General features: G+C 49.6%; 1 protein-coding gene across 1 annotated transcript in view; it reads right to left on the bottom strand.

The window, feature by feature from the left end:
- Positions 1 to 2,165: 2,165 nt before the first annotated feature.
- Positions 2,166 to 24,773, bottom strand: part of TRIM71 (tripartite motif containing 71) — a 61,160-nt gene continuing 38,552 nt past the window's right edge. Inside the window, exons 2-4 of the mRNA XM_024983326.2 lie at positions 14,743 to 14,910; positions 8,726 to 8,860; positions 2,166 to 4,136 (exon numbers count right to left, since the gene is read on the bottom strand). Of these exons, the coding sequence (XP_024839094.1) occupies positions 2,685 to 4,136; positions 8,726 to 8,860; positions 14,743 to 14,910 (1,755 nt within the window). The 3' untranslated portion in view covers positions 2,166 to 2,684. The remainder of the gene's footprint in view (positions 4,137 to 8,725; positions 8,861 to 14,742; positions 14,911 to 24,773) is intronic.

The following is a 24,773-nucleotide window of genomic DNA, read 5'->3' as shown; positions in this document are numbered from 1 at the left end:
AAGAGGCTGCGTCATCCACCCTCCATGCTCGTTTCAAGGAGGGGGCCTGTTTGCTTTAAGCCTGCACACTGGACAGTCGATTAATGAAGCCCTGGTCATTTCAGCCACGTGTGGAAACCCTGGATTCACAACCAGATCCACAGACAAACTTTCAAGAAGCAGCCGTAGTTACTGCTACTCTCTCACTCCGGTCCCAATACTTCCCCACAAATGGGGAGACTGGGAAGCAGAAGTGAGAGTAAAGATAATGAAGCGAAAGACAGACTAAACGAAGGTAGTGACTACCTCCAACAACTCAGCCCAACCATAATCGTGACCTGAGTTTCAGAGAACATTTCAAAGAATTTTCAAGATCCACTCCCCCCCACAGCTAAAAAAAGAAAAATTAAGCATTTAAAATCAGTTGTCTTTGGTGATTATTTGGGGGAGCAGAAGGACTAAGAGGAGGAGGATCAGCACCAAGTTATTCCAAAATTAAAAAAAAAAAAGCTTAATTACATGTGCTCTTTACCAGTCAAAGAACTGAGAAGTTAGGGACAACATAAAAGACAACCGAATAGGAATCAGAGGGGAATTCACTATTAGGGAATCACTATTAAATTCTTCAATAAAAGAAGAGGTGCTTTTACCGAACAAAGTCTCCTGACACCTCCCTACCCAGCAACACTGCATCTGGGTGACGGGAATTGGAAGCTGCTTTCCAGTTTGGGGCTCTTTCATTGCATGTGGTTCTCCTTTATGGAACGAGGTTCTCCCCATTTTGGTCACTTAGAGACCCCAGAGATAAAGCAATGGGAAGAGATGGGGGACCGCAACATGGTGAATGTCCCAAAAAGCTGGATGGGAAAAGCGATTTGATTTGCTGGCTACACTGTTTCCCATCATCTCCTTTTCTTCAAGAGTTGTTCCGTTTGTTATTCTGTTCGTTAAAAACCCTAGCCATACTGCAAGAGGAATTTCTCCTCAGTACAGGGCCAGACACTGATCTGTTAGGGGACAGATCCTATTCAACACTGCCATCCAGGCGCACCTCCCTCTCTGGAGCCCCTCTGAAATTTGGTTCTCACTTTAGTTATTTCCAAGACGGCCAAGGCTCAGAAGCGCGAGGCTCTGCACCCTAGTCCAACCCCTGACAAACCCACCCTGTAAAGTGGCAGATGCCATCTCATGGTTCCACAGCTGGGAAGACTGGCTTCCTACATCTTCCTTCTTTGGTTGAACAAGAGGTATTCTGTCCTATACGTTGTTCAGGTTGGGGTGATTTTGGCTTACAAACCCTTAACATTCAAAGGCCTCTGCGGGGAAAACGAACCACGCCCCGTGGCGCAGGAGCAGACTGCTCTGTGAAGGTGAGCTGAGGAGAGGGCGTGGGAGCGGGCTGTTCCTACTGCACTTGCAAACATCCCATCTCCCTGAACTTCCAAAGCAGAAAAAAATTGTGCTTTTAAAACAAAAGTTGATTCCTTTGCCTACTTATCTTAGGAGGAGAAACGCCTAGTGTTCAGAGAACCACAATCAACCGCAGTCTGGGGGTCCCTCGCCTGTGTCTCATGCTCTCTGCTGACCGACTCAGCACATGCACACCACCCACTCACGTCCACGCTCCAGTCCATGCCTGAAAATCCTCATTCTTAGAAGGAGGGGACTTTTCTTCTTCCTTCAAATGTATTCTTTATAACCAACAGCAAACGAAAAATCACTTAACTTCTGAGAATACTTTTAATCAAAAAGCCTGAACTACATCTATTTATCAGAAACCAAAGTGTGAGAGGAAAGTTCTTTGGGAGGTGGTATAGCATTTTTAGTTTTGCTATTTTGGTGTAAGGTGGTTGCACTCTCTTATACACACACACATACACACACCCCCTCCCTCAGAAGAAATAAAGACTGCATACCCTAAAATAGGAACGGTCAGCGTTTCTCGGCTAGCAAGCCACAGCCACATCTTCTAGGAGTAAGAAAACATGCTGATGTTGAACAGGATGAGAAACACACTGAGGTATAAAAGGAGAACACAGGAAAGTTCTCTGTTGCAGCATTAAAAAAAAAAAATAAAGAAAAAAAGGAAAAAAAAAAAAGATTTTTCCCAGAAAGATCAAGATCACACAATACAACCTAACCCCATAAACACAGTATTCTTAAGAACACAAATACTCTACAATTAAGAATCTTAAATCCTATTTTTCCATGTTTTATAGTTTTTTTTTTTTTTTTTTCTTTTCACTTAGTAGTTTTCTCATGTTTCCTTGGCTCAATCTACAGAATGCACCCCACCGCACACATCCAGTGCCCCCCCACCAGCCACAGAGATGCTAGGCTTGTGCGTGTCACACCCCATGGAGGAGGGAGGGAAACCCCCACTGAGCGAGTGTGGGAGGAGGCAGAGGGCCTGTCGGAGAAGGAAAGGTAAAAGGTTTCTGAGGTAGATAGAGATATCACTTCACAGGCTCAATCCCTGCAGAAAAGATAAGTACATTCATCTGTAAAAAAATAAAGATGAGGTAGGACGTAAGCAATGTTGTACTTTTCTTGTTGTCTTTCAAACAAAAGCAAAAAAAAAAAAAAAAAAAAATTTTTTTTTTCCCTGAGACAGTTTCCTCTTTGAAATTCAAAAGGGGGGGAAAGAGACAGAGAGGAGAGATGGATACACGTGCACCCCAAACACGGAAGCCCAGGAAATGTGATTAGAAGATGAGGATTCGATTGTTGCCGAAGTCCACCACAACGATCATCCCGTCCGGCGTGACCGCGATGCCGGAGGGCCGGTCCATCTGCCCGAAGCCACTGCCCTGGGCGCCGAACTTGCACAGGAAGCTGCCATTGGACTCGAACATCTGCACTCGGTGGTTCCTGGAGTCGGCCACGATGATGCGCCCCTCCTGATCCACAGCCACGCCCTGCGGCCGCAGGAACTGCCCATTGCCCGTGCCCTCGGAGCCCAGGAAGCGGGCCGACTGGCAGTCCGGGTGGATGACCAGGAGCCGGTGGTTGTTGAAGTCGGTGACCACCAAGTGGCCCTCGTGGTTGAAAGCCACGCCCCGCGGGGAGTCAAAGTGCTTCCAGAGAGCCCCCTCGAAGCCGTACTTATTCAGGAAGACCCCGTCGGGCCCGAACAGCTGGATGCGGTGGTTCCGCGTGTCTGAGACCAAGATCTTGCCCTCGGAATTCACCGCCACGTCCCAGGGGTAGTTGAACTGCCCGTTCTTGGTGCCCTTCTCCCCGAACTTGAGGAGGAACTGGCCCTCGAAGGTGAAGATCTGGATGCGATGATTGTCCTTGTCGGCCACCACGATCCTGCGGGAGGCATCGCAGGCCACCCCGGCAGGCCGGTCGAACTGCCCCGGCCGGGAGCCCAGCGTGCCGAACTTGTGGTGGAAGGCGCCGCACGGCTTGAACACCTGGATGCGGTTGTTGCTGCGGTCGGCCACCACGATGTAGCCCTCCTTGTCCACGCTCACGCCCCATGGGCGGCAGAGCTTGCCGTCGCTGTCACCCTCGCTGCCAAAGCTCAGGCCGGGGAGCCCAATGCCCACGTAGCTGCGGCCAGACTTGACTACCACCTTGAAGGGGCTGTTCTCGATGTGCTGGTTGCACAGGGTGACCGACACCAAATGCTCCCCCTCCAGCTGCGGCCGGTAGCTCACCACGTATGTCCCGTTCTGCTGGTCGCTCACCTCCGCACCAAACAGGTTGCCATCAGGGCCCAGGACCACAGCCGACATGAGGTCACCCCCCGACAGCCGTGGCTCCCCGTCGTGGTCGTAGCCGATGACGGTGAAGGAGGCCACCTTTCCCTGCAGGGCCCGCTTGAGGCCATCGCCTGTGGCCTTGGTGAGCGGCGCGAAGGCCCCGCTGCTGACGAAGCCGAAGGACTTGATGGCAAGATACAGGGCCTGGTCGGGGGGTGTGAACATGACCCGGTCATCCTCCTGGGGCTGCAGGAGACTGCGGACGGTCTTGAGCTCCTGTACCTGGGCCAGCATGCGGTCCCGGGCCAGCAGGATGTCCAGCGCCCGGCCCTCCTCCAGGACCTGCTGGACGGCGCTAATGGTGCTCTCCAGCTTGTTCAGGTTCTGCCGCAGCTTCTCCACCTGCAGGTACAGTGACTTGGCCTTCACCTGGCGGATCTTCTCTACCTGGAGGGAAAGGTGAGAGCCAGAAGAGAGGACATGGGAGGCTTAGAAGACAGACAGAAAGCAATTCATCGGCTGACAGACTCACACACCGAGGGAAACCTCAAACTGAGGTTTGAGTCTGCAGAAATGACTGGTCTCCACGCCCCCAGCATATCAAAATACAAAGACAGAGGAAGGCGAGGGAACTTTCCCTGGTCACAGGCGATGACTACAGAGACCTGATGGCTAAATGCAACGACTAATCCTGGACTGAGAAAATGCTACTACTGAACCCATTCCAGGTGGGACTTCCCTGGTGGTCCAGTGGTTACGACTCTGCACTTCCATCGCAGAGGGTGCAGGTTCCATCCCTGGTCAGGGAACTAAGATCCCACATGCCTGGTGGTGTGGCTGAAAAACACCAGTAACAAAAAAACTACTATTGGTGAAATGTGACTGCGGACTAGGCTCAAGATTTGAAACTAGTGTCGTATCAAGACTAAACTTCCTGGTTTTGATTAAGAGAATGTCCTTGCTCAGAGGAAATGAACATGTAGTTGTAAAGGTGCCGAGTTGCCAACATTCCAACTTACTCTCAAACTGCAGGCATGTGCATGCAGTTCATGCACGCCCACACATATACACACACACACACACATACACATACAATGATGAAAATGGAACAAGATGTAAATCACTGGTGAATCTGGATCATGCATACATGGCGTTCTTTTATTATCCCTGCAACTTTTCTCTAAGCTAGAAATTAGGGACTTCCCCCTGATGGTCCAGTGGCTAAGACTCCATGCTCCCAATGCAGGAGGCCCAGGTTCAATTCCTAGTCAGGGAACTGGATTACACATGCTGCACCCAAGAGTTCACATGCCACAGCTCAAGATCCCATGTGCTCCAATGAAGGCCAGTGCAGTCGAATAAACAGAATATTTTTTAAAAAATTTGAAGTGAGAGTTGCTCAGTCATGTCTGACTTGTTGCGACCATGTGGACTATACAGTCCATGGAATTCTCCAGGCCAGAATACTGGAGTGGGCAGCCTTTCCCTTCTCCAGGGGATCTTCCCAACCCAGGTCTCCCACACTGCAGGCAGATTCTTTACCAACCAAGGTATCAGGGAAGCCTCTTAAAAATTAAATAAAAGTTAAAAACAGCCATGTGACAGATGTAGATGTTTCCTGAGCAGCTCCGCTGCACCAGGTGCTAGAGATACACGCGGCCAACAGAAAACACGCGCCTCACCCCACTGAGCTTGTAATTTGAAAAGACAGATGCTAAGCAAGCAACGAAAGACCAAAAGAATAATTAAGACAGTGCTAGGGGTTAGAGGGTAGACACAGAGTGTGATGGAGACTCACGAGGGAGGTCTGTCTTAGACAGAGGGTTTTCAGGGACATATAGCCTTGAAGGTGGAGAGTAAAGTGGCAGACATGGGACCAGAGGCCGGCCGGACTGCCCAACGGACTGGAGTGCAAAGCTGAATCCCAACAGACTGAATCTTCTACACAAGGGCCGGAAGTCTCTTGTAGGTTATTTCTCTCTGTCTCTTTCTCAACATACGTACACACACAATCAGCGGGAGAACACTTTGTGTGTGGAGGGAATATAAGGAAGGATTTGGTGAGCATCTAATTCCAGATTACAAACTAATCCCCCCTCTGTCCCCCATCCTCACTGTTTTTCTCTGTTCACAGGTTTTAGAGATTTTCAACAGGGAGTCTAAGAGGCCCCACACCCCAAATCTGGAGACACGGCCTTTTTTGGCAACCACTGGCCTGGATTATCTCCAAAGGGGCCTCTAACCCTAAAATGCTGCAGGATGTAAAAACATGGCTTCTGTCCTGTTTCTGAGGGTCCCACACCACACTATTAAGGATCGTGGGATTTCTGTTTGATGAAACAGCCATCTCTCCATTCTTTCGCATGAAATAACTTGAGATTCCTCTAAGTTTAAGTGTTTTGCTCTGTGAAGAGAACAAACCAGCCGCCCGGCTAGTCTGCATTGTTCTGCAGAGACGACCGTGACTTCTGAGTGCCTAACTGATCTGAAAGCCACAGAGTGTCTATTTTAGAATAAGGGTTCACTGGTAGAAGGGCTGGATTTAATCCGATTTTCCCTTGCGGGGTGGATAACATGATTCTGAACCCGATTCCTGCACATTCACCTGTCCACTCTGGAAGGACGTGCGTGCAGAGAGGCCCAGGTGGGGACCAAAGAGAAGCCATATCCTCTGTCGTCGCTCTGGACCATATCTCTGGGCCTCAGTTCTGATCTCTCAACTGTGTGGCTGGAAATGTGTAAGCCACAAGAAAGGACATGCATCCAGACATGTAAAACTGCGTCACCCAGCACTAAAGTATTTTCAATAACCAAGAAGCACAAAAAGAAAACGTTATACAAAGGTGCCCAGGCAGGGACAGGCAGGAGGGAGCAGAAAACTTCGTAATTAGTGGAGAAGGCAGACTTCCCCAGGATCTGGGGCAAGGCACTCCAGCAGAGAGCAAAGATGAATGGGACTGCTGTGTGTCCAGAATGGGCAAGCTGATTTTGGGTCATCCAAGAGTGAGTTTTCAGGCAAGTAAACAAGAAGCTGCTTACATGAAGAACAGACAGACTCTGCTTCCCAATCTGCTTCTCCTACGGTAAAGTGCGTGCTCTCTAGTGCTCCTGAAAGAGCACTGCCCTGAGAGGGAGGAGGATGCGAGTTGGGCCCACCAGAGGGAGGGGAACTAAGGTGAGGTCTGCAGAAACCCCCGCACACAAAGGCCTTTTCATCCACAAATCCAGAAGAGCAAGTTTGTGGCAGAGTTCACCACAGAGCTCTCAGGTTGCAAGAAGGGGGCCTCTTTCGGTTATAATTAACATTCGTGGGTGGCATGGGACCAGCAGACTGGGGGGACATCAGAGTGTCTGAAAACTGTGGCAAGCCCACAGAGGTGCCCGAATAAACCGTGTGAATGAACTCTTGGCCCGTTTCTACCTGAGGACTCTCCTGCCAAGAGGGAGCAGGGAGCCATATTCCTTGAAAGACCCTAGAAGGCAGAAAGCAGACAAGAAGGGGCAATGCAGAAGCCAATGCAGCCTTCCAAAAGGCCGGCACAATTCACTGTTTTAGGGCATAGGAAATTGACAAGGATCATTTTCAGAAATCAAGAAGCCGTCAGACTGCCCTAGTGGCCCAGCGGATAGGCATCTGCCGGCCAATGCAGGGGACACGGGTTCAATCCCTGATCCAGGATGATCTCACATGCCTTGGGGCACTAAGCCCATGCACCACCACTACTCAGCCCAGGTCTAGAGCCCACGAGCTCCAACTACTGAATTCAGACCGTGTGCCAAGAGACTGTGCTCCGTAACAAAAGAAACCCCCAAACCGCAGAGAAGAGTAGCGCCGCCCCCACACACAACTCGAGGAAGCCCCTGAGCAGCAACGAAGATCAAGTGCAACCAAAACCAAATAATTTTCAAAAGAAAATCAAAATGCAATGAGCCAAACAAGCACCACACACCCAAGTACACCCATTTACATAAGCTCTGCATAGTCTTTGCTGGCATCTTTTTTCAAGTTTTTTCTGGCTGTGCCAAATGACACGTGGGATCTTAGTTCCCCAATCAGGAATGGAACCTGAGCCCCTTGCCTTGGAAGCACAGTCTGAACCTGTGGACCACCAGTGAAGTCCCTGCGTAGTTGTCGTTGTGTGTTCTGAGATGGTGCCTGATTCCAGTTGAACTGGTGTGGGGCACTGGACCTTCTCAGCCTCCTGCCCTTTTCTTCCTGGGCAAGGGTGGAAGATCTGACAAGAAAATGCTGCTGGGGACGTGGGTGGAGCGAGTCATCTCTCCAGCTGATGTTATGTAAACAGCACACCAGCGGGCGCTGCGCTCCTTCCTGCTCCAACAGGAAGAAAAGGGCACACACATTCACTGCCCCCACACGGAAAACTGGCTTTCCACAAGGGGTCAGGAAGTCCCACCAGCCAGGGCACCAAAACTAAGGATGTGTCCAAGCAGCCTGCTTTCCTGACGGCAGCCTCCACTGTACTCTCTTTCTGCCTAGAATTTTCTGTTCTGTCTGCAATAGAAAACCCGAGCCTCCTGGGACTCCCCTTGGTGGTCCAGTGGTTAGGACTCGCACTCCGAGGTCTACCCCTGTAGGGGGCGCGGCTTCCATCCCTGGTTGGGGAATTAAGATCCCACATGCCCCCCTCCTCAAGAAAGTGTCATGAAAACCCAAGACTCCATCCAATCTCAGGGACCTGACTACTTCTGAAAAGGAGTCTTTCTGCTCAGAGGGCACCAGCAATGTCTAGACACGCCTGCATCTTTCTGCGAGAAAGAAATGGCAACCCACTCCAGTGTTCTTGCCTGGAGAATCCCAGGGACAGGGGGAGCCTGGTGGGCTGCCATCTATGGGGTTGAACAGAGTCGGACACGACTGAAGTGACTTAGCAGCAGCAGCATCTTTCTGCAGACCATTCAAAAGTCGGAGCCAGGGTCCAGGGGACGATATCAGAACACTCACTGTTCTGCTGTGGCTCACAGAGGACATGTGGCCGCCGAGCTGGCCCAGGGTGGGGTGGGGCGCCCCCAGTTACCTTCCACAGCAGCTCACACTCCCGCTCCTCCAGGGCCTTCTTGTGTCTCGCAGTCACAGCTTTGACCTCCGACTGCACCACCTTCGCCTTCATCTCCACCTGCTCTGCCACCGTCTGGGCCTGCTCGATGCTCAGCTGGAAAACCAAAAGCAATCTCAGAGCACGATAAAGATCTTCACTCCCCACAGGCAACACTTAAGGCTGCTTCTCTTCAGCCCTGAAAAATGAATGCCATGGGCCCCCACCCAGGCCTCATGGTCCCCATCCTTGGAAAGGGAGCGGGCGTTGGGAGAAAGAAGGGATTCTGTCTGACATGTAACTGGAGGAGCTGCTGGGCAAGGGCTGGGCTTCTTTGTATGAGAAATGGCACCTCCACAGTGAATGTCAGGATTGTTAAAGAGATACTCCGACACAGTGAAACCACTGTAGCTGGGTTCCAGCCCAAAACTGGAGACTGAGGGTCAGATGTGAAATATACGACTCCAGGCACACGAGTGACTTCCCACAGGCTTTCTGGCCTGGGTCCCTACCTGGGGGAAACCCCGAAGGCCAAGCATGTCCCTGGAGGGAGACATGCCACAGGCTGCAGCCCAGCTCAGAAGCAACGCCAAGTGCAAACTGGGAATGGTGTCACAGAGAAGCCACACCTGTGGCCAGACAGAGCTTGCCAGAGCCCATCCCTGCCCCCGCCACGCCCCCACCCTGTACCACCAGCCCCCAGTAAATCAGCCCGTTTAATCAGACATAGTATTGCTCATAAAAAATTAATCCAGACAGAAGGCCTGGTGTTTTCATGAATATTACATGATGCGTGTTGAGAAGCCACAAGGATTGGAGATACTGAGGTATTAAATCAGGGATTCCAAACCAACTGCTGTGGCCCAGATCAGGAGGAAACTAGGGAGGCCTTAAGGGTTTGGATCCTGCCTGGGCTCAGCAATCAGCTGCAGGTGAGCAGTCAACTGTGTGCCTGGCACAGGAGGCTTTCTGGGACATGGAATGCATCCATGGTTGGTGCCCATCCTGGGTAAGCCAGGCTGGATGGCTGTCCTGGGGCTCAGAAACCCAGGTTCGTTCAGATCACAACTCCACCTCCTACTAGTTTCTAAGGTCTCAGACGTGTTCCTGGCCTTCTCCAACTTTGGGGTGAACGTGAGAAAAATGAAGAATAATACTTGGCAAGAGCTGGGTCCAAATCCTGGCCTGGAGTCAAATATGGTGGCTATTATTAAGCCTAGCTGATAAGCCCCTGCAACAAAGGCGCAACCATCCTCTCCCTTCACCCTACTTAGCCACATTATACAATTAAGTAGGCCTAGTCATACCCCCTCCCTTGAGACGCGATCCCACGAGCAACACTCAGCACATGCAACGTGGTGCGGTCACCACCACCATCTGGCTCCAGAGCACCATCTTCACCCAAAAGGAAGCATCCACGCCCATGAAGCAGTCGTTCGCCATCCCTCCCTCTCCCCCACGGCATCCAACACCTACTGTCTCTATAGGTCTGTTTATTCTGGGTATTTCAGACAAATGGAATCAAACAATACATGACCAACCTTATTTTCAGGACCAGGCTCCCAGCTAATCAGTTGTGACAAGGGCTTCCCTGGTGGCTTAGCAGTAAAGAATCTGCAGGGGACGTGGGTTCAATCCCTGGGTCAAGAAGATGCCCGGAAGAAGGGGATGGAAACCCACTCTAGTATTCTTGCCAGGGAATTCCCTGGTGGAGTACAGTCCATGGGGTCGAAAAACAATCAGACAACAACTTAAACTAAACAACAAGAACAGCTATAATTCATTCAGTCACTTATAGTTGAGACCCCTAACTGACCACCCTTCACGCTCAGGTGGAAGACACATTAATGGCATGGGAACGCCATGCAGCTGCCCCCAAACCAGACACAGTGAACATCCCCAGGAGGCCTAAGGACCCACTGAGTGGATGGGAGCTGGTACCTGGCCGATCTGAATGCCTCATAGGCTATCCATGGCCTGGGATGGCTTTCACCTCCAAAGTCACCCCAAAATTCCAAAACTCAGCTCAGATGTCACTCCCTTCACTAAAATTGGAAGTAAAGAACACCTACCCATGACTGCAGTGGGTTAAACACCATCCTGCCGAAATTCAGATGTGCCTGAAACTGCAGAAAATGACTAACTTGGAAATAAGGTCTTTGCAGATGTTACTGTTTAAGATGAGGTCACAGCGGACTAGCCTGAGTCCTAAATCCAATGACTCTTACCATACAGGGCTGGGGGAAGGTGAAAAGTCAAAGAGTCAGTCGCTCAGTCGTGCCCGACTCTTTGTAACCCCGTAGACTGTAGCCTGCCAGGCTCCTGTCAATGGAATTCTGCAGGCAAGAATAATGAAGTGGGTTGCCATTGCCTTCTCCAGGGGATCTTTCCAACCCAGGGATCGAACTCCGGTCTCCACCTTTGCGGGCAGATTCTTTACTGTCTGAGCCACCAGGGAGGCTTGGAGGGCCATGGGTGGACACAGGCAGAAACTGGAAGTGATGCAGGTAAAGTCAAGGCAGGAAGAAGCAAGACAAAGTTCTTCCCTAAAGTCTTTACAAGGAGCACAGCCTTAGTGATATCTTGGTTTCTGACTTAGATCCTCCAGAACCGTGAAAAAATAAACTCCTATTGCTGTAAATCACCCGGTTTATAGCAGCGCAAGGAAACTAATACAGCAGCCAGCAAGTTGAAATAGATGGATGTATCCAAATTACCCCAAAGAGAAAAAGTTAAGACTGATCAATCAAGTGAGTGTGTATATAGCAGAGATATAACAGAGTCACTAGCTTTCAAAACATCTCAGGTTTGTCAGTTGGGACTGATTCAGAAAAAGAGAAACCTCACTAGACATTTAAACAGAGACGATTTAATGCAGGGAATTCGGTTGTATAGGAAGTGGAGACCTGCTAGGGCAAAGGGCACCCTGAGGATTGAGACAGTAACTTCGGTCAGCAGCTACCACCCCTTGGTGTCTGAGAACAAAGAAAAGTAGGGGTTACTGGGACCCAGAAGTATGGGGAGGGATACCCCAGGGCCCAGCTCACTCTGGGAGTGGCAACAGCTGGGAACTGGAACCAACTTCTGCTACCAGGAGGGGAAAAGAGCTGCTGATGAGAACAGGAAATCAAAAGGAAGAAACAAGGGCCTTTCCCCCACTTCCAGATATGCTGTTTGAAACACTGCAGCCCCTGCCTCAGATAGCACGACCACGCAAGGGCGGGTTGGCACATCAGTAATGGGTATGCCCTGTTTCCAGAGGTGCTGGGTATTAGTTAGCACAGAGCCGATGTCCTCTCTATATCACTGAGCCAACCATGCCTATGTCTGTAACATTTTAAAATGCCTCCCCGGTGGTAAGCAAAGGCATCACGCTGCCTTAGGTTTACATTAATGCCATATTACTTACCAAACTGATTTTCCATTAAAATCAGAAAAAATAGAAATAACAGGCGCACATTTCTACAGGGCAAGAACTGGCCGGAGGGCAGTGACCACCACCCCCCCTTGCATGACAACATGGACAGTGAGGGTCTGGTCACCCCCCACCTTACCCTCTCCTAGCCAGGCTGCTCTCAGCATCTTCTCCCCTTGGGTTTGGCCCTCCTACCCTATGGTAAGAAGTATTTCTTCCATTTTCCAAACAGGTAAAATTGAAGTGAACGTTGCTCAGTCGTGTCTGACTCTTTGTGACCACATGGACTATACAGTCCATGGAATTCTCCAGGCCAGAACACTGGAGTGGGTAGCCTTTCCCTTCTCCAGGGGATCCTCCCAACCCAGGGACTGAACCTAGGTCTCCTGTACTGCAGGTAGATTCTTTACCAGGGAAGCCCAAAACAGGTAGAAGGGGAGCAAAGCTCTGGTTCTAATTTGAGTCGTCCCCATTCCCAAAGTCATAAACGCTCAGTATGAAGAGACCAAATGGATCTTTCTTCTCCAAATCCTACACAACTTTCAGGCAAGCACTGCACTCCAAGGTGTACAGACCAGGACCTGGTTAACTAGTTCCCATTATCTATGCAGAGCATTTGAAGGACGCAGGAGGCAGATGGGTTGGGGGAAATGGCAGTGGGTGAAAGGGATGGGGAAGCTTGGAAAACAGAAACACACACTTGATATAAAAAAAGAAATGTGCACCGTGGCTGCTTCATGTTGATGTACGGCAAAAACCACCACAATATTGTAAAGTAATCCTCCAACTAAAATAATTAGTTTTTTAAAAAAGAACAAGAGGGACTTCCCTGGTGGTCTAACAGCTGGGACTTTGTGATCCTGATGCAGGGGGCCTGGTTCGACCCCTGGTCGGGGAACTAGATTCCACATGCCAAAACTAAAGATCCTGTGTGCTGCAACTAAGACCTGGCACAACCAAAAATAAATATTTTTAAAATAAATAAATAAGAAGGAAGCAAAGAAAGGGGGGGCGGGGGAGGGAGGAAAGAAGAAAGATCACCAAACAAGCATGGCACTTGAGGAAAAAAAGGTTGTCTTCAAATGTTAACAGATTCAATCAAACACTTGAAGTTGAGGATCCCAATCTGGGCAGGGAAGTCAGTGATGCCAGCTGTTGAGTGGCGGCCACTTAGTAGCGAGGAGAGTCTGAGGCCAAATCTGGGTTTCACGGAGAAAAGTGCCGAAAGCGATTAGTGATGTCTGCATAGAGAACAGTGGTGACCTGATGACAGGTATTTAAAGTGGCCTGATAGTCAGAAGATAAGAGAGAAGCAAGTGTCACCGATACAGGCCACCACAGCAGATATGAGTGATACTTTATCACATTGTGTACCTTTGAAACTATGATTCATCTTAACATTGTCAGTGGGCTTTTTTCCTTTCTTGGTTGTATACTACATAAATGTGTATCTTACAATTAATGGCATCTTACATGTGATGAAGAAGTAAATAAAGAATCAAGGCTGTCTTAAGTGGAAAGCAACTATATTCCTGATCCAAACTATGGCTGGCCCCAGGGAAAACCTTTATGAAATTCTCAGATTACATTTGCTGTTGTTCAGTTGCTAAGTTGAGTCTGACTCGTTGCAACCCCACAGACTGCAGCCTCCCAGGCTTCCCTGTCCTTCATCATCTCCCGGAGTTTGCTCAAACTCATGTCCATCGAGTGGGTGAGGCCATCCAACCATCTCACCCTCTGTCATTCCCTTCTCCTCCTGTCCTCAATCTTTCCCAGCATGTGGCTATCAGATAACCTGACTCAGCAGAAAGATTACTTCAGTATCATGCACAGAAATGTTGACAGTTGCTGAGAAACTTACTAAAATCCTAAACCATCCTTCTTCCCTAGAGCATGATCAATTCTTTACCATCTCCTTCCAAAAATCTTATTTTAAAAAATAATTCACATTCTCAACAGTTTCCTATTCAATTTCTGCTCAAGGATTAGTAATGCTTGACTTTCAAGCTTATCCTACCAGACAAGGAAAACAACCTGATTATTTTATTTTCCTAAAACCCTGTCAACCTGGATCAGGCAACGCTATTATTACCTGTGTAAGCGAACTTCCCTGTGTCCCAAAGTTACATGTATCCCTTCCTACATGACCTTATTTAGCTCCCAGGGAAGTTTGAGACTCTGAACCTTATATAAAATTTCCCATGCTCACTTATTTCTCACCTGTAAACCAATCTGGGTAGCAAGATGAGGACAATCTTCCTACAGTTCTGACTGAAGCAGGCTGATGTCCATTGGATTGGGGCGGGGGGTGTGGGAAAGGCGGGAGAGAGGAACTTGGATGGGAAACCTGCCCCAAGCAGCTAGTAACTCAAGCCACACCACTGTCATCTTCACAAGACTGTAAGGTCTCCATGCCCTGCCCGCTCCGCCCTCATGTGACTGCCGCTGCCTGTCACGTGGGCTTATCGGGGTCACTGTCCCATTGCACACCCAAACATCTGCACACATCTGAAAGGGGGGGTGGGAAAGGTTTTCTGTGCCAGGAAGAACCAGGGAGACGGGTGAAGGGTGGGGAGGGACTGACCTGGATGGCCTGGCGGCCTTGCTGGGCGTCGGCCAGCAGCTGGATGGTGAGGGCCCGCGAGTCCTGCAGCGCCTCCTGGAGGTAGACGAAGCTGTGGCCGCCGTGCCGGCCCACTGTACACTCGCGGCAGATGGGCACGGAGCATGTGTCGCAGTACAGGTGCAGCACCTGGGGACGAGAGACGCGGGCGTTAACGGCGTGCGGGACGCTCTGCGGCAGACCCCCACGGCAAACACGCACCCCCACCGGAGAGGGGTGGGGCGCCGCCGTCCACCCTGAGGAACCTGCTCCCCTCCACCCCCGACACAGAGAAAAACCAACCAGCTCCCCCGTTCTGCTCCAGTTTCTTTCACAGCCATGACTGAGCCACTTGGAAGGCCAAGAAACAAAGAAACAAAACGATCCTCCTGCCATCAGAGACTTCCCTAATCCTAATCTAACCAGAGGAAGTTCCAAGAGTATGTCTCTGCGGTCTGAGATGGGTGGCCGGAATTAACCAATACACGAAGTTTCTCTTGCCATCCCAGGCTCTGGGCTGGGAAGCCAGGCGGGGGGCCAGGATCAAACACCCACCCACCAGCGCCCGCTGCCACCTTCCCCATCGAGAAGCACTTAAGCAAGGTGAGGGCTTCTGTTTCTGGAACGAGGGCCAGAGGCTCATGGTAAAAGCCAGCCAGCTTCTTGTCTTTCTCTTTCCCGCCAAGTTGTTCCCAGGAGCTGACCCTGGGAGGCAGCTGGTGCTTGACAGAGCTGCTTTATGCCAAGTTCTGTGCTGCCCTGGGGCTCCCCCAGTGCTGGGAGGGGCAGAAGGCTTGGCACCGCCTCCACCTGCTGATAAACGCCCAACTCTCAACAGCAAAAGCTCCTTGGCGCGGGGCCAGTCCCATCGCATCCCTCCCCAGAGCTGGCCCTCGGCACCGCGGTCTGTAAATGTTTGCTGGCTTGCTTACAAGAGCAGGGCTTCAGTCTGCCTCTGTTACACCAGGGGGTGAGGGGAAGCCAGCCAACAGGCAGGGAAGCAGTTTGTGTGTTTGGTGGCGGGGGGTGCCTTCACATCCTCAGCACTCAATGCCCAGGAGAAGAGGCCACACAGGTGGCAAGGGCTGCTCCCAACACACAGGGTTCTGGCTACCCCGTCCAGGGCACAAAGCACCTGCCAAGGTGTCACCAAGGGGGTAAGACCCAGGACCGGGAGATTCTGGAAGCAGAGTGTTGTGAGATGGAAGAAGAGATGGGGGTGCTCTGAGACCCAGGAAGTTCCTATTACACTGCACGTCCCATACTCCAAGGCCCCAGGTCAGCTCGCATTATTTATTGTGGGTGGAGCATGTCCATTAGGAAACAACACCCCCAAGCGGCTGTTTGCCAGGCAAACAGGCCGCTCCACACAGAGCAGCACGTGACCCAGTAGAGGTTAGGGTGCTTCTTCTCTGTCTGGGATCCAAGAACGGGAAAAAGGAAAGACTAAGGATATCAAATTCCTGCTTGGAAGAAATGGTTGTGATCCGGCAAGTTTTCTAGACCCCCTTTGTCAGGCAGGAAACGTGATCGGGTTTGTAACTTGTTGAGTGCGGTACTTCTCCACAAGTCGAGTCCAGGAGGTACTTGCCTCCGTGAAGGCCAATTGCTTTTTGAAAAAGGCCTGCCATTTAGAGATGTAATCTTTCTCATTTGATAAATTTAAAATTCTCAAGCCAGCCTGAGATCTAAACCAAAAAACGCTAAATAAATGTAGGGAAATTCCTGGACGCTCTGTTTTTACCAAGTTCTGCTAAAGCGTTTCTCTGGCCTGAACAACATCCCTCCCCTCTGCTCCTTCCATTTGTCACGGGAATAAAGGGATCACTCCTGCTAATGTGAAGTGTGAAAACCTCCCAGCAGAAGGCTCCCTCCTCTTACCAAACAGCTAAGCAATCTTCTCTTCACCTCTGCTCAGGATCCACTTTTTTCTTTGGGCGGGGGGGGGGGGCGGTGGGAGGATGACTGGTGTCTGCCTGCTTTCTTAGATCTGTGGGCTCCGGCCAAGTGGGGAAGAACGTTAGGCTGTCAGCCTGAGCCTGGCACTACCACCTGCCTGCCAGGACACCCGCTATCCAGTCACCTGTCTCAGTTCAGTTCCTTGTATGGAGCCCGTGGTGTCTGACCAGGGACCTCAGGAAACCCCTTCCACTCCAGAACTCCCAGGAACCCTATCTCTGGGGACTCAATGCCACACACCAGAGAATTCTGGGCTGAGCCGGAAGCCAGCCTCCAGGTGCCAATTGTTCAACTGGCATTAAGGTGATTTTTCTGGGCTTTTAAGTTTGCAAACTCTAGAGTATACATGAATGATACTGTCCGGGGAAGAGATCCCACAAATGGTGGGTTTCAAAGGATCTTGCAGGGACTTCTCTGGTGGTCTCAGGGTTAAGACTCTTGAGCTTCAACTACAGTGGGCTTAATTAACTTCAATCCCTGGTTGGGGAACTAAGAGCCCATGTGCTATGAAGTGCAGCCAGAAATAAACAAATAAATGGGATCCTCCAAGCGGTAAGGCCAGAAAAGAGATCCTAGGCAGAGAGGGGAGGCCTGAAGCAGGAGGCCAGAAGCACTTCGACAACGGGCAAATGGGGGTCCTGGGGCATGACCCCACCTGACAGTGTTTCACATGGGATCAGTGTAGCTCTAATATACTCTGCTTTTCGAAGTGCCAGTGCTTCTGCAGTTCCAGGCTAACTACCGGTCACAGGGCTGCGGGTGACACGAACAGTGGGGAGGACTTCCCTGGTGGTCCACTGGCTAAGACTTCTGCTTCCAAAGCAGGGATGCAGGCGGTGGGTCACGGGTTTGATAACCTGGAGGGGGAACTAGGGTCCCATATGCTGTCTGGCATGGAAAAAAAAAAATTTTTTTAAAGGAAGGTAAAAGCAGAGCCCCAGCAATGCTGTTCATTCAACTGTTGATTTTTTAATTTATTAATTGAAAGATAACTGCTTTACAATATTGTGTTGGTTTCTGCCATACATTGACACGAGTCTGCTATAGGTATACATATGTCCCCTCCCTCTTGAACCTCCCTTCCACTCCCACCCCATCCCACTCTTCTAGGTTGTCACAGAGCCCTGGCCAACTATTGATTTTTTCCAAGAACACACTATCTAAAACCAAAAAACACGATGATCACATACTGTAAATTTTCTATTAGAGTAAAACTTGGGAGGGACGTCACTCCATTCAGAAGCTCCACACCTCACTTGCCTAACAGGTTCTAAGGTCAAAACCCAACACTTTTGGACCTCGTGAGACTCAGTGAACAGGCAGGGTGTACGTGGGTGTGCACGGGTGCAACTCTCTCTGAACCAGCTTATTTAAGGTTATTTTGAAAGAATAAACTGGAGGGCTGTTCAGAGGGGCCACAGGCAGAAAGAAATGTGGCAGAGGCCATGAACTGTGGCTCGGGGAGGAGGGAGGGAGCAGGCCTCTGGCGGCAGGAATTCCAGGGCCTGAGCTGCCCCTTCGGGGCTTCCCGGGCAGATGCTCGGACACGCCCCCTCCCCCCCACATGGCGACAATCTGGCTGCCCCAGCTGAATGGAGCAGGCCTGACCTCTGACCCTGCAAGTGACCACCCTCTTCCCTGCCCCCAGCTTCCAGAACGCCCCACCCACTGCCTTCCTCTCCCAAAATTTCTAAAATACCAGGCAGAGACAAAGACCTAGGAATGTGAGCCCAGCAGGAGAGGAAGGGGGAGGTGGGGGGAAGTCAGAGAAAAAATAAATAAAAATACCAAGCAGGCAGGTTTACCTTAGGCAGGGCTTAAATTAAGTGCTCTGTTAATGAACAAGACGGCGTGCCCACGGAATCTACCGTTTTATACAACGTGGGATCCAACAAGGAACACACACACGCACACACTCTGTGGAACTCCAGGTTAAAACACAACTACCCACATCAATGAGAAGTATACATGCAAAGGATGAAGGGGGCCTCTCATTGTCCCAATGCCCCGACTGAAATAACAACAACTTATTTCTGGAGATTTTTTGGCAGCCCTTAAAATGAACTGAGGACACGCGGCCTCCCACAAACTCAGGAGTAGACAGGAGGAGGTCTCCACCCGCCCTTCCAGACACTGGGAGGCTACAGGGGGAGGCGGGCTGGTGACAACCAGAAGCCTTATCTGTTCATGACACTCAGCAGCCTCTCCTATTAAAAAATGGTAAACCACGTTCAAGGAGTCAAGTCAAGCCACGAAACCAAGTCTTCAACAACACGGAAACCGAGCTTCACTTGACTAAGGGAAAAACAGATTGGAAACCAGGGCTCTCAAATCCACACAAGCTGTCCCGTACCTCCAACCACGTGCAGCCTCAGGGAGCCTGGGAAGTGAAGAAAGGAATCTTGGACCCTCCTTCGGACACCATCGCCACTGGCTCAGAGTCCAGCGGGGGACAAGCTACCCTCTTATGGGGGAAAGGAGTCGGAAACTTTTCAAAATATGTGCGTTTTTAATGCAAAAATATACAAACTGGTTTTTTTTTAAATCTGCCCCAACAGCTCGGTTGTTTCTGCATTTTTATGTAATCATCCAAAAAACCTGCTATATTCTAAGACACAAATAGGAGATTATAGCAGACTTTTTCACTTAAGTGTATTAACCCGGAGGCTGTTCTGGGCCCAGCTGCCCATTTTACTGCTGTGTTACGTTGTCTGTGGATATACCGCGACTTATTTAATTAGTACCTGCTGATAGGATTTTAATGCTGTTTCCTGATTTTGGAAAACTCGCAAGCAATGCTGCAGTGAATATTCTTCACATTGCACTTTACAAAGCCCAGAATTTTCCATTTGGTAATAGATTCAATTGCTACTTTGACGTATCAGAAGGAAAAAAAAAACCCTACTTGCAAGTGTGGATAGCAGGCCTTCTTGAGTTTAATAACCTGATGTCAGAGTCGGCCTCCACTCCCGTGAAGAACAAAGGTGGTTCGAGTGCTAGTCTGTGTCCCCACGAGACCAAACCTCTTATTTGCAAAACAGAAATACACACGGAAGTAGAGAACAAATGTATGGACTCCGAGAGGGGTGGGGGTGGGGGTGGGGTGAACCGGGACTGACGTATATCCACTATTGATGCTGTGTATAAAATAGATAACTCACGAGAACCTATTGTACTGGCACAGGAACTCAACGTTCTGAGGTGCCCTAAATGAGAGAGAAATCCACAAAAAGGGGGATATATACAAACAGGCAGCCGACCCACTTGGAAGAAACTGTAAAACAGGTGTACTCCAGTGAAATTAAAACACACACACACGCCCCAAACCTACACGGAAGGCCAGTGTACAGGTCCACTCTGCTTGGCTGCAAGTCGAAGGGAAGGCTGAAGGGAGGCCCCAGAGGAGAAGCAAGAAAGCAAGGCTGGGGTTTCGAGTGCTCGGCAGTGGTGGCCAGATTTTCCAAGGGTGGAGGGGAGTGAGGCCACTTGGGACGATGCCAGAGGCGGACAGTGGGAAAGGTCTCGGGCGGCATAAAGAGGAGGGATTGCCAGAGGTGCCATTCAAACACCAGTGAAACGAACACAGGGAGTCCCCACACAAGCCCAGAATCCCATTCTGCAGTCCCCCCAAATCCAACACTCTGGAAACCGAAAGTTTCTATGTATGTTGTGTGGCAGCAAAAACTGAACTGGCGTGAAAATGATTTCTAATTTTTATCTATACCATTTAGGGTGAGTTTTCATATAGTTCACCAAAGAACTGCTAATATTCATTATTTTGTGGTGCTGTTTCACAGTATAAACTTTCCAAAATCAGAAACAGCACATCAAGGCACATCTAATCCCAAGAGAGAGGAGGAATGCCCCCAGCTCTAACAACCCTATTTTTTTTTTTTTTTTTTGGTTGTGCTGCACTGCTTGTAGGATCTTAGTTCCCCAACCAGGAATTGAACTCAGGCCCCAGCAGTGACAGCACAGAGTCCTAACCACTGGACCACCAGGGAACTCCCTGCTCTGCCAACTTTAGACCCAACGTGGTTGCTGGTGCCAAGGGAAAGCATAGTTCAGGATCACAGAACATCCCATGTGGCTCATTGGAGGTTTCTGTGCCACTTCAAAATCCCGTTCCTATTTTTTTAGAACAAAAGAAAATTTTCACACTCCCAATGACCATTTGCTGCCCTCTTCCTTCCTACCACCACCCAACCACCACCTATCACCCAGCAAGACCCAGCTCCCCACCCACAAGGCTTCCTCCAGGTTTCTCTTGCTCCTCTTCACCTGCTCCTGCTTGTGGGATCAGGGCCCAACACCCCAGAGTCAGGGACATCGGATCTCCACTTTATATCCCGGCAGTATTTATATTTTATACTTTATATTTCCTATCTCAGGGTTCAACCCCAGGAAGAACCCTCCCGGGACACACAGCTTCTACTATCAACACATACAAAAGCAGAACCATTACCTTTTTATGAAAAGCCACTGGTAACTAGAGAAGTAAGTTCTATTTCTACAGCTGAATGGGTGGATTTGGCTGAGTTTACCTACAGATTGCTAAAAGGAGAAAGAACTCAATTGGGGGTTCATAGAACTGTCAGAATTATTTTAAAAAGAAATGGAAATGAGTTCATCCTGGAAGGAAATCAGTTTTCCTCTAGCACTGCGGCCCCCAGAAAACAAGGACACTCTATGCAGTAAAGCAGACAACACCTTCGCCCAGAGTCACAAGGAGCCTTACAAATATTCCCCACCACAGCCCCCTACCAAAACTAAGGTTCCAACGGCAAATCTGACTCCTAGAGGCGGCAAGAAAGACGTATAACCCATGTGTGTGTTTTTCTAGGATCCTGATGATACTTGAAGGCTGCAGCTAGGTTTTGAGGGCAGGAGAAAACCCCCAAGAGAGCCCTAAGGGCAGAGCTCGAGATGCCAAGGAAGGAAGGAAAAACAGCAGGCAGAAGACAAAAATTCGCACATGGAGCTTCAGCCAGAATTTCTCAGCGCTTTTGTGAAGTCCAAAAAGAAACATGAAATTTATAACTGTATAATCAGGATGTCACAGAATACTCAGTGTGGGACAATACACAAGGGAACTCCAGAGATGAACTATGACTCTTTCGTCTGTTCACTTGTGATACCCAGGAGTACTCAACCCTCCCTATGCCTGCCCAGCTGTACTCAGGCCCTGCCCCCAGTAGGGGGCGTCACTGAGCGCCTCCTTGGGGGTCTGCAGCCATCCTACTTCCTCAGATGATGCTGATAAACAAGTTCTCCACCCAAACCCTGTCTACCTCTGGCAGTGCCCAACCTGCAACAGCTCCTTTGCTCCTGGGTCGGATTCTGGTTTTCAGGCTGGAGTCTTGCCCAAAGCAACCAGCCTGAGGCACCTTCATGGCCAGCCATGCCCGCCAAGGCCAGCAGGGTTGACTGCCCACAGTTCTACAGTCTTCCTCACTCCTGGAAGACTCCAACAGTGGCCTATGGTCAAAGAGCACGCGACACTCCTGTGCCGGGGGTTTCTTCCAAGAGACCCAACTTACATCGAGTGACACTCTCAAACATGCCAGAACTGTGTGTGGGGCTGCTGCTTACCAAACGTTTTTTTTTTTTTTTTTTTAGCAAATAAACTTCTTTACTTACATGAAAAGCGGGTTATTCAGAAATTCTTCCAGTTTGAAAATGAAAACAAAACTTCCCTATCAACAGAGAAACAGTATTGTCCACACAATACTTTTAACAGTGAGGATCAATTACTGATTTGTGCCACCACACAGATGCTTAGTGGAAAGAGCTAGAATTAAAAGAAAAAAAGCATATACTGTGTAATTCTATTTCTTTGAAGGCAAAACTAATCTAAAGTGAAAAAAAAATTAAAGAAGTTACAGGTGAAAACAGGTGTGGTTGGAAGAAACTCAAGGGAGATATTCTGGAGTGATGGATGTTCCTATTATCTTGCAGGAAGGAGTGGGTATACAGGTGTATAGAACTGTCAAAATGGGGACTTCCCTGGTGGTTCAGTGGTTAAGACTCCCTTGCTTCCACTGCAGGGGGCACAGGTTCCATACCTGATCCAGGAACTAAGGATCCCACATGCTGCGGAGCCAAAAAAATTAAATTGTCAAAATGTATGATTGTATTTACGTCAATACAATACAACACAATACAATGAAGATTGGAGCCCAGGCTCTGTACGGACTCCTCAGAGCTAAAGACCTAATAAATACTCCTTGAGCCCATAAATGAGTTACCCCAATGGCCCCACATAATTTACTTCTAATAGGTCGCTACCATTCTTCCCACAATGTTCCCATTAGGTATTATTTTTCCTTTGCCCTCCACTATAAATATTATCTTAAGTTTAATCTCACAAGAGGCAAGTCGGACCAACTCCCTGGAGGCTTTGATAAAATTAGAACCCCGAGTCCGATTTACAGCCCCACAGGCGGCCGGCGGTCACACAAAGCCGCACGAAATCATTAGTGTCCCAGCTGCTGCCCTGGCGCGCACCTGACCTCTGATGTACTAATGAGTGGCCCAGGCAGCTTCCAGCAGCAAATAAAAGAGATCGGTCCCAACAACGGAGATCACTGCCCGTGGACAGATTTTCAAGCCAGGCACAATAAGATAGATTCTGACACAGATACACAGTTTTCCTGTTTGCCTCTGAGGTCGAAAAACCAAGGTCCAATTTTAATCTGCTGTGTTCTGGACCAGATTCGGGGAAGCAGAGGGGCTGACTTTAAGAAATGGCCAGACTCTGTAGGTGGCCGTGTAACTCAGCCCTCACCTCTTAAAAAAAAAGTGTGTGATGCCATGCACCTGAGCCCTTTCGCCCCTTGAAGCTGCTTAAGGGGTCTCAGTGGCCGCTGTGGCTGAGACCACGTGGACAGGTGGATGTAAAAACCAAGGGAAAAGCACTTATCTCCAGAAAGGAAGCAGAAACTAAGACTCAAGCAAGGGGCCTCCCTGGTGGTCCATTGATGAAGAGTACATCTTGCAATGCAGGGGCGGTGGGTTTGATCCCTGGTGAGGGAACTAAGATCCATGTGGCTGCAGGGCAACTAAGCCCGCTGGCCACAACTAGAGAAGCCCGGTGCCGCACTGAAGACCCAGCGCAGCCAAAAAAAAATAAAAGGCTCAGATAAGAAAAAAAATGCAAGATGAAGAAGGTTTTAAATTCTTCCTAGTAAGCCGTATCTCGGGGCTTCCCTAGTGGCTCAGGGTAAAGAAACCACCTGACGATGCAGGAAACTTGGGTTCGATCTGGAGGAAGAAACGGCAACCCACACTTGAGGATTCTTGCCTGGGACATCCCAGGGCCAGAGGAGCCTGGCGGGCTACAGTCCATGGGGTCACAGAGTCGGACTCCACTGAGCACACACGCACACAAGGCGAATCTTATCCCTCCAACACAACCAACAAAAATGTTCCTTCCTCTCTCTCCCCAGCTGGACAAGTTCTGTTATTTTGAACTGAACGCCTTCTGGACTCGGTTGTCTGCTGCCATGGGCAAGACAAGACAGATCCAACACTGGCCTTCCCAGTGGCTCACTGTGACAGTCACACCTGCTGACGATTCTCAGGGACAGTAACCTTATCAAGCACTGCCTCCAAATCAAGAGTATTTATTGCTCTAAGAACCTTGTTCACAGGCAGGAAATGATTTAAATTGGGAAGTGGGGACGGGGCAGGGGAATGTTCCTGTAGGGGGCCCGGATTTGATTCCTGGTCAGAGAAGTAAAGATTTCACACACCGAGTGAAAAATGAATTAAAAAAAAAAAATCAAATAGGGGAAGGAAGCCAACCAAAGAAGCAGTAGATGGGACTTTCATGGCATCCTAGTGGTTAAGACTCCATGCCTCCACTGCAGGGGCACAGGTTCGATCCCTGGTCGGCAAACTTAATATCTGGCATTAAAAAAAAAAAAAAAAAGTTTAAGGAAGCACTGGATGGCTTCTGTGAATTCTCTCAATGCCAGTGAGGGGCGACCCTTGGCACAGGACTGGGGCAAGGGCTCCCATGCATCTGTAGAGTCCCAAGCCTCACGTTTTGG

Source organism: Bos taurus, chromosome 22, assembly GCF_002263795.3.
Source record: "Bos taurus isolate L1 Dominette 01449 registration number 42190680 breed Hereford chromosome 22, ARS-UCD2.0, whole genome shotgun sequence".
NCBI classification, from domain to species: Eukaryota; Metazoa; Chordata; class Mammalia; order Artiodactyla; family Bovidae; genus Bos; species Bos taurus.
This window is presented reverse-complemented; position numbering and strand designations above follow the sequence as displayed.